This window comes from Oncorhynchus keta, chromosome 27, assembly GCF_023373465.1.
Source record: "Oncorhynchus keta strain PuntledgeMale-10-30-2019 chromosome 27, Oket_V2, whole genome shotgun sequence".
NCBI classification, from domain to species: Eukaryota; Metazoa; Chordata; class Actinopteri; order Salmoniformes; family Salmonidae; genus Oncorhynchus; species Oncorhynchus keta.
This window is the reverse complement of record NC_068447.1, coordinates 18,218,860-18,229,185: the sequence shown is the minus strand read 5'-3', so window position 1 is coordinate 18,229,185 and position 10,326 is coordinate 18,218,860. Positions and strand designations below refer to the sequence as shown.

At 41.2% G+C, this 10,326-nt stretch overlaps 1 protein-coding gene across 1 annotated transcript; it reads left to right on the top strand.

Moving 5' to 3' along the window:
- Positions 1 to 1,372: 1,372 nt before the first annotated feature.
- Positions 1,373 to 9,375, top strand: rnf114 (ring finger protein 114). The gene is made up of 6 exons (XM_035738094.1): positions 1,373 to 1,749; positions 2,932 to 3,082; positions 4,689 to 4,795; positions 5,472 to 5,586; positions 7,021 to 7,128; positions 7,226 to 9,375. The coding sequence occupies exons 1-6, from the start codon at positions 1,613 to 1,615 to the stop codon at positions 7,289 to 7,291; spliced, it is 684 nt and encodes a 227-aa protein (XP_035593987.1). The 5' UTR covers positions 1,373 to 1,612; the 3' UTR covers positions 7,292 to 9,375.
- Positions 9,376 to 10,326: the final 951 nt, after the last annotated feature.

The window sequence follows — 10,326 nt, the reverse complement described above, 5'->3', positions numbered from 1 at the left end:
GTAACTGGAATAAGTAGTTTCATAAATGTGTCAAGTGCAGCATCTGGTTGCTCCTCATTACACACCATAGACCAGTAAATATTCTTTACATCATCAACATATGAATCACTACAAAACTTATTGTATAACCTATACTAGACCCAGCCTTTGGAACTTTGGTTTTCCTAGACATTGCTATTAAATTGTAATCACTACATCCTATGGATTTGGATACTGCTATAAAGCAAATTTCTGCAGAATTCACAAAGATGTGCTGTTTGTAAATATCCTGGAGGTTGACTGACAACCTGAACCAGGTTGCGGGCACTGGTTACAGTTTGACATGTTTTCTTGAGTGGGTAGCTTGATGAGAGCCAGTTAATATTTAAATCACCCAGAAAATATACTTCTCTGATATCACATACATTATCAAGCATTTCACACATATTATCCAGATACTGACTGTTAGCACTTGATGGTCTATAGTAGCTTCCCACAAGAATGGGCTTTAGGTGAGGCAGATGAACCTGTTGCCATATTACTTCAACAGTATGTAACATTAGATTGTCTCTAAGCTTTACATGAATACATCCACAACAGCCACAACCCGTAAGGCGCAAAAAGCTAAATGCACTATGTAGATATAACTAATAATAAGTGACATCCGTTTCGCCGCAGACTACACCACTGCTGTCATCCTTAACTGCAAGCGTTTATTCAACTTGGATAATCTTTGGATGCGTTATCATAGTGGTCTCTGTCTTGTGGTCAGACTCGCTCAGGTGGAACAAATTTAAACTGGATCCTTTTTTCAATGCTGATTTCAATGTCATTGAACAAACAGAAGTGTCCGTTTTTTCCCCGCAAACATCCTTTCTGAATTGAAAAGTAATCCTCGAAGTAATCACCTAGTTGTTCAAAATTAATCTGATTACAATATTTTAGCTGGTAACGGATTAGTTACCAGTTGTTTGTAATCCCTTACATGTAACGGATTACATGTAATCGTTACTCCCAACCCTGGCAATTACCACCTTTCCACTTGTTTATGAATGCAGCATGAGCTCGTTTTTCGTTTTGTTTTCAGGGGTGTATTCATTAGACGGATTATGTTGCAGAACGTTTAATCTGTTGCAAAACGTTTTGCATCAGAAATAGTTTACTAAAAACGGTTACCTTTTTGCAAAGGAAACAAGAGTTAATATTGGAGAAATTCGGGTATGTCATTCATTCTCTGTTTGGTTCCATTCGCTATGTTATAAGCTTCCGTTTGGTTCCTAGAGTAAACGGTAAACCAGTCGTCATTAATTAACACTGATACAAAGTCCTAAGCTCCGCCCATTTCTACAATGTATCTTCTTAAAATCAGATTTTAACCCTAACCTTCACCACACTGCTAACCCTAAACTAAAACCTAACTTTCAATTACGACCCAAAAGCTACATTTTGTTTTCAGGATTTTTTCAAACCAATTTTGACTGTGTTTCTTATCTATTGGAAACCCGCTTTCATCTGTTGCAAAACGTTATGCAACAGATCAAATGTTTCGCTACGGAATTCGACTAATGAATACACCCAGTTGTATTGAACGCAACAATAGGTCCCCCAAATTGACAGCTGAGAGAGAGAAGAAATGGCGATGCTAGGATCCTTTAGCTCTGCACAGCAGAAGAAAAATGTTTCTGGAGGCGACAGGGACGTGACAGAGTTCCTCTGCCCGGTTTGTCTGGAGATTTTTGATAGCCCTGTCACAACACACTGTGGACATACGTGAGTATCTTTACACAAATATATATTTTTGTCTATTAACGAAGCTGGCTTGACATCGTCCAAGTTAACGAGCAGTCTAACGTTAGCTATTTGGCAGAACTAGCCAGCCCACCAACAATATCTGTTGTGAGCTGGCTAGCTAAACGATTGAGCATGTATGTATGTATACCCATAAGCTAACTACTTCTGACAGGAATTAAAAATTAGCTAGCCATGAATGTTTATTTTGGCATTCAATGTTATGTTTTTAAGATATTTGTAAGTTCATAAATCTGCTTTACGTTCAGTTTTGTTTACGTCAAGAAATGGGGTTCAAGAATCGTGGGTTTTGTAGTTGAATAATGTGTGAGATTCATTAATGTAGATCTTTAAAGAACTACAAAACCCAATGTCCTCAAATGACAGGACTATTCCTCGGTGACGGAAGTGCGTTTTGTAATGAAACATTCGCACCGTCATAGAATTTCATAAAGTACAGTGTGAAACTGTCGGTGATAAACAGAGAGAGGTCTAACGTTTATTTGTGATGCCAGACGTATAACTTTGTTTTCCTTCTGTATTGAACAATTCGTTGGTATAACCTATAAATAGATGTTTGCTTTCATTTCAGCGGACTGAACTCCAATCCATGGTGAAGGAAGTTTCTGATTAACTAAACCAATGTCCAACTCCCACTAAATCGATTTGCTCAAGGTCAATACTTCAAAAACATTTTATGAAACGCCCAGCTTGTCTGTTTGCCCTCTTTAGTTGCGTGCCATTCTTTGCCTGCTGAAATCCATACTTTTTCAATAAACGTTAATCTAATACTGGCATTGACTGTTTGCTAATTGCTGTTGCTCAAAGACGGTAACTGCGCATGTGGCCATTGAATCAACAAGGAAACATTCGGCGGTGGTATTTGATTAACGCTTATTTAAATAAAAAGTATGGATTTCAGCAAAGAAAAGCACACTACAGAGGACAAATATGGCTATAAGGCGGACGTTTCATAATATTAAATGATTGTAAGTATTGGCCTTGGCAAATTAGTGTAGCCGGAACTAGATTCCACCAAGCCTGGTCTCGACTCCACGCCATTGAAATTCATCAGAAACTTCCTTCACCGCTACTTGCATTTTAGCCAATGAATGATTTTCTACACTTCCACTCTCCTTTCCATTCTCTCCCTCCACCCTCCAGGTTTTGTCAAAGTTGTCTGCAGGCGTGCCTGCGGCCCCAAAAGCCAGTGTGTGCCGTGTGCAGGGCAGCACTGGGTCACTGGGCCAAAGCCACTGACCTAGATGCCCTCATACACACCTCTGTGGCGGCCTGCAAGGGCTGCGGAGCACAGGTGTGTCTAGCATGCTGTCGTTTTGTTAAACAATGTGAATAGTCAAGGGAATTAGGAGGGAGTGAATTGTATATACAGTGTTCAGACCACTTGACTTTTTCCACATTGTTACATTTACAGCCCCTCATCTACACACAATACCCAACAAGGACAATTGTTGCAAATGTATTAAAGGAACTGAAATGTGACGTTTACATAAGTATTCAGACTCGTTACTCAGTACTTTGTAGCACCTTTTGCAGCGAATACAGCCTTGAGTCTTCTTGGGTATGACGCTACAAGCTTCGCACACCTGTATTTGGGGAGTTTCTCCCATTCTTCTATGCAGATCTTCTCAAGCTCTGTCAGGTTGGATGGGAAGCGTCGCTGCACAGCTATTTTCAGGTCTCTCCAGAGATGGCTGGGCCGCTCATGGACATTCAAAGATTTGATCCAAAGCCACTCCTGTGTCGTCTTGGCTGTATGCTTAGGGTTGTTGTCCTGTTGGAAGGTGAACCTTCACCCCAGTCTGAGGTCCTGAGTGCTCTGGAGTAAGGTTTCATTAAGGATCTCTGTATTTAAATCATCGTTCATCTTTTCCTCAAATCCTGAGTAGTCTCCCAGTCCCTGCAGCTGAAAAACATCCCCACTGTATGATACTGCCACCACCATGCTTCACCGAAGGGATGGTGCTAGGTTTCCTCCAGATGTGACGATTGGCATTCAGGCCCAAAGAGCTCAATCTTGGTTTCATCAGACCAGAGAATCTTGTTTCTCATAGTCAGAGTCCTTTAGATACCTCTTGGCAAACTCCTAGCGGGCTGTCGTGCCTTTTACTGAGGAGTGGCTTCTCTGGGCACTACCATAAAGGCCTGATTGGTGGAGTGCTGCTAAGATGGTTGTCCTTCTGGAAGGTTCTCCCATTTCCACAGAGGAACTGTCAGTGACCATTGGGTTCTTGGTCACCTCCCTGACCAAGGCCCTACTCCCCCGATTGCTCAGTTTGGCGGGCGGCCAGCTCTAGGAAGAGTGTTGGTGGTTCCAAACGTCTTCCATTTAAGAATGATTGAGGCCACTGTTTTTGGGGACCTTCAATGCTGCAGAATTTGTTTTGTTACCCTTCCTCAGATCTGTGCCTGGACACAATCCTGTCCAGGAGTTCTATGGACAATTCCTTCATCCTCATGACTCGGGTTTTGCTCTGACTTGCACGGTCAACTGTGGGACCTTTTATATAGACAGGTGTGTGTGCCTTTCCAAATCAATTGAATTTAACACAGGTGGACTCTAATCAAGGATGCACCTGAGCTCAATTTTGAGTCTCATATCAAAGGGTCTGAATACTTATGTAAATGAGGCATTTCTGTTTTAATTTTTAATAAATGTGTGAACATTTCTTAACCTGCTTTTGTTTTGTCATTATGGGGGGGTTCTGTGTGTGTATTGATGAGGATGTTTTTTTTATTTAATCCTTTTTAGGATAAGGCTGTAATGTAACAAAATTGAATGTCTGAATAATTTCTGAATGCCCTGTATTTGTATGTGTGCACAAAAGTCTATGCCAATGTTTCTGAACATACTGCGCTACCATTAGCACTGAGGCCTGGTTCCTCCTTGTCTCTCTCAGGTTGGCCTGTCCCAAATGAGAGGCCACACGGCAGCCTGCTCCAAGTACCAGGAGTACATTGAGGAGGGGGTCAGGACCACTGCCCAGACCCAGCCTAACATTATCGGGTGAGACGGGGAGGGTGTAGCCTGAGTGGTGGCACAGAAATGCACAGAAATGCTGTTCAATCATCCACTTATGGACTTATAATATTATACTAAGCTATTCATATATGTATTGATGATTAACCCATCTTTATAGGTTCTCAACTTTTGTATTGGCTCTAAATATCCACTTTTAAAAAAATGTACTATTGCATAAACACTGAGTTTCATAGTGATGGGCACAGACACATAGACGTGCTGGTTGTTTAGCAACAACACAGATGGGGTTGGCTTAGATGTCTTCAATGTTTATTGAAAACATAAATACATTTGAACTATGAGCACTTGTAGTCTCTCAAATACATTGTTAGTTGGTTAGCTAGTGATTCTTTTTTTTTTTTTTTTTTTTTTTGCTTTTTTTTTTTTTTTTTTGCCATAGTAGCATAGACATATCAGTCACATTTCAAAACAAGACACAGTATGAAGAACAAGATAATTAGCTGAAACGAGCTACCTCTGTAGCTAGCAATCTGGCTGTCCATAATCACAACACACTGCCCCATTGAAGCGTTCACATTTTTTTTCCCAGATTTGTCAGCTAGCTCGTCTATAGAGACCATGGTCCTGTATAATACAAACAAAGGAAGCACTGCTTTAGCATATCCAACATGTCCTCATTCCCCTTCCCCTCTCTCTCTAGCCCTTTGCCGAATCGCTTCACCTTCTCCTGCCCGTACTGTAACTGCCAGAACCTTGACCAGGACGGCCTGGTGGAGCACTGCACTTCCCAGCATGCCCGGGACACGCGCCACGTGGTAAGGGGTCCTCACTGAAATGTGACCCTGCTGATAATTGGCTCCTCTCCAGTATTTTTTTGTTCATTGCGTGAGGACAGATATGGTGTGTTACTGTTAATGCATGCAGTCTGTGACAGCCACGGGTGTAACATGAGATGTTGCATAGAAACAATGAGAATGATGGAGGGAGAGAATAAGGGAGAACTTGACAGAAAGCAAAGAGAGGAAAACAAGATGACAGAAAGATGGGAGGGTGGGGGTATGGAATAGGGATGGCTTGTAAAACCAGGTGCTTTGGGATGTGTGAGTCTTTTGGAGCCGCTCCACTGTGCTCCTCAATCATTCTGCAGAGCAGGTCCTAAATCATCACACACCGCTATCTGCCACGAGCCTGTATGACTTACTACCTTACCAGAGTCCCTTCCTAGCCGCTGACGGTCACACACACTTTAGTGTTCTAGCGGGAGAAAAGGAAATAATACCTGCCAAGGTGTATAGTCATAGCTTGAGCCTTTGTAGAAGCAGGGTGTGGTGGAGGATGGGGGGGCATGAGAACGGCTAGGTGTGTCAGTGTTTACGTTAGCCGGTAATTGACGGCTTTTGGCTGATAAAAGAATGTATAGACTTGCAATCGTCTCAACTGGTACCAGGCCAGTCAGTCCGTGAAGGACTCCGCTGTGTGCACACGGGAGAAGTGTTGAAAAAATGCTATATAGATTTTCCATATCAGTGCCCTTCACCATTAATTATATTTTGCTAGATTAATCTACCTAAAATATAATTTACAGAAATGTCATACTACTCCACCAACAAGGAGTATTTAGGTGAATGATGCAGCTTACTTCCCATCTTTTAATCTGGTATAGTAGCTAAAAAATAAAATAAAAACAGTGCAAAATGTTGAATACTAAAGTGAGACTAAGATCTTGCTATTTGGTGTGACCGTGTCTGATCGCTGTGACCGTGTCTGATCGCTGTGACCGTGTCTGATCGCTCTGACCGTGTCTGATCGCTGTGCTGTTTCATCCATGGCAATGCTGCTCTCCTTTCTTATTTTGCTCAATATTTACAGTACTCGCTGAAGTTCACTCAAATGGTTAATTTAGACCAGACGTTTATTTGAAACGGGTGTTTATTTGTTGAAATGTGTGTCGCTGTTAAAAGGGACTAGCGGCTCTTTGAGACTCCACTCAATAATCATTGCTGTCACTTTTTAATGTGGTGTAAATCGGCAGTGGGCACTCCTAAAGAAACATTAGCCTACGTGAGACGGCATTCAATTGGGTGTCTATTAGATAAGGCCTGTAAAAATCTGGACGTACATTTGACGGAAAGGCTGGACGTGTGAGTGTGCATGTCTATTGCTGCTTTAACACAATGTGTTTTTAATGTTACTTGTGAGGGTGAGCTGAAGACTCGTGTCCAGATGAGAAATGTTTTATTCTGTTGCAGGTGTGTCCTATCTGTGCCTCTATGCCTTGGGGAGACCCTAACTACAGGAGCGCTGACTTCTTCCAGCACCTCAAGATTAGACACACCTTCTCTTATGACACCTTTGTTGTAAGTGGATCTTAAGACGCAGTGGCCACAATTCTGTTATTGTACACATCTGTTTTTATTATTTAATTATTCCCCCTCTCTCCTCCTTTCTCTCCAGGACTACTCCACAGATGAACACACTATGATCCAGGAGGCTCTGCAACGCTCCCTCATGGAGAACTGAGGTGGTGTATGTCTGGAGGATGGAGGAAAATGGGATTTGGGTGGGGGGGAACTGCACTGCACCCTCCTTGAGCTGGGCTAATGGTGTAACCATAGGCAAAAGAATATTAAGGGTGGGTGCAACTTCCTGCCTGCATAACCAGGAAGCTTTGAGCCCTACTGAACAACTCCTCTTATCACTTTAATATTAGACAATTCTCATTAAAACATAAATAAACCAATACAAGTTGAACACAGTTAATGTGCTTTCTGGTGTAGGAGTGGTAGAAGAGTGATGTCCCTGTATCTCTCCAGGGAAGCGTGTTGTAAGCTCATTCATAATCCACTGAGTCATTATGATGTTGATCTGTTCATTGGTGACATTGTTATTTAGGCCTAATGTACCTGACTCCCAAAGTTATGTTAGGTTGCTACTGTTGATTCTGCAATAAGAGGCTTTGACCACTAGGTGGCTACCCTTTGCCAACAAAATGCAATGAGACTTTGTTCTTCAATGTGAGAAAGCATTGTAAGGTGTAAACTGCCAGTAACTCTTATTCCAGGAGGACTGTTTATATAATGTGTACTCTAAATACTTTTTCTGATGAGAATAGATGTCTAAGTCTCAAACCTTCTCCCTGTGGTGTACACTTGTTCACACAAGAAACTTAAGTAGTGTTTTTGTCTTTTTACTGTATCGTTTTTGATTTTCTCCCAAGTAGAGACATGGGTCAGTGTGTTGCCTCGGAGCCTAGACTACTGACTATGGGGATAGGCTGCATTCTGAGAGTAGGACTTCTATGCATGTGACATAAGAGCCATATTCCTTGAATGTGGCATTCCTCCGTGTAACCTCTCGTGGTTTGAGGCACATGCTAGACCCTCTTGCTGGTAGATGGCTTTCATTTAAGACATCTAAGTTATTTAGTATTGATTGTTTAAGATATTAAGTATGAACCTCATACAATCAGGCAGTATCTGTCGTTTATATAGTTTATCATTGGACAATTGGATTTGATGCACTGCTATGGGCACCCAGTAGGCTGTAGTTCCCCATGTTTGGCCAAAGGAGGGCAGTAGAGCTCCATCACTCTCCATCTAATATTAGAGGCACTGTTCCATTTTCAGCATCATCTCTAGACTTGCTATTAGGAGTGCAGGCTTTCGTTCCGGTCCAGCACTAGCCTACACACACACACCTGTTTCGAATAATCAACTACTCATAGTCTTCAATATGAACCACGATAAGATGGATCAAGTACTGGGCTGCATCAAAAGCCTGCTTACCTTGACTCCTGGGTGACACCCTTGCTCTGCCATAGCTGGGTGACACCCTTGCTCTGCCATAGCTGGGTGACACCCTTGCTCTGCCATAGCTGGGTGGCTTTCAATAGCAGCGAAATAAGAAAACATATTTAGGGTACGAACTTATTCAATAAGAACATTTTTTTCTAATTCAAAACTGTTCTGCTATCCGTTCCTCTTGAACATGGCCCTAATGTTGATGGTGAACATTTGGATGAGAAATTCAGATGCATCATTAAAGAATGTGTTTTTATTTGTGAAAGCGTATCCTATTTAATAAATGATTTGTTCTGGCTTTGTAGAGCTACTGTATCTTTCTATTTTACAGAGCGTTCACATTATTCCAGAGTTACTGCCACAAGTTCATAAAACATACATCGACTTGAAGTTTTAATACATTGATCAGTTACGTGTGGTCAAGGAAATAATGGAACTTTAAAGGGTGAGTCCTGGAATGTGTATGAGGGGAGAAAATAACATTGAAATTGAATGATTTACATTTTTGACTGATTTTCATAAGTGGAGGTTGAAAATAATAAAATGCATAATTTTCCTTAGGCTCACTCAATCAATAGCTTGGTTAATGAAGGCTTTTGTTTATAATTTGAGAAATGTTAATTGTGTAATTTTTCTTAAGCAAGCCTTGCGTTTAAAATCTACGAACTTGTGGTAACTATAGGATAAGTCACGCTCAGCTGAAGTAGCACTGGTTCGGAGGCTCAATCTGGTTTTGCATAATTGTACTTTTTTTTTTTTTGGTATTTTTTTTTTTCTCCAATAAAAATCTTTGTGATAAATGTGTTCATGTCTTGTTTTTTTTCTCTCCAAATACTCTAAGAATCTCTCCTATATCCCTCTACCCCTTTTCATTTGTTTTTTTTTATTTCTCTTGTCTGAAGGTGCTAAATCCTGATAAATTAAAGCTCTTTAATTATTTAAACATTGAACCTTGAAATCAGCTTATGTGATTTATACCTGAGTGAGCTATGTGGGGGCAAAAACAACACTCCGTGCTCTGATGGATGACCAAATGTGTGTGTGAGCGAGAGAAAGAAGAGTTGGTAATGTGTAAGGTACATCAATCTTAAGCCAACCATGATTATGCCTGACTGTCTACTTGGGGGCAAGGTAGGAGAAGAGACTAAGTAAAATGTTAACTTATAACTCATCTACAAAGGGAATAGGGATGATGATCACATCTGGATGGTATAAGAGAAAAGCTAGGATTGCTTAGAATCTAGGCTGATGTATGTGAAGATGAACACTGAATAGATTGTTGTATCACGTACACTTATGGATTCATGTCCTGCAAATGTATAAATATATGATGAAAATAGGTTCTTTAAGAGTCACAATGTTCCATTGTGGATCCAAATAAAACAGTCATAATGATGAAAGAGCCTTGTAGCACGGTGCGTATTGACTATGTCCATAGGGAGAGAATAACCCTCTGCTATCTGCTCTTTCCTTTGTGTCGTTCTCTGCATCTTATTTCTCATTAGTTAAGTGATATCAACCATCTCCCACTTAGCTCTGTGGAATACCTCAGCAGCCAAACTTCTTCATCTCTGCCCCCCTTTCTCCTCCCCTCTTCTTTTATTTCCTTTCTCTCATTTTATCCCTTTTTCTCCCCGATCAGGTTTTTAGCTCCTGGCAGAGCGGAGAGGAGAAGTTGACTGTGAGAACTAACGAGATTCACCAGCAGTGCTTCTGGGCAGGAAGGAAGTAAAGCTGAAAACATGGTAGGGAGAC

Coding starts and splice junctions, on each gene's coding strand:
- rnf114 (XM_035738094.1), top strand. CDS start 1,613: ATGGCGATGCTAGGATCCTTTAGCTCTGCACAGCAGAAGAAAAATGTT. Junction 1,750..2,931: donor ACAACACACTGTGGACATAC/GTGAGTATCTTT, acceptor TCCACCCTCCAG/GTTTTGTCAAAGTTGTCTGC. Junction 7,129..7,225: donor TCTCTTATGACACCTTTGTT/GTAAGTGGATCT, acceptor CTTTCTCTCCAG/GACTACTCCACAGATGAACA.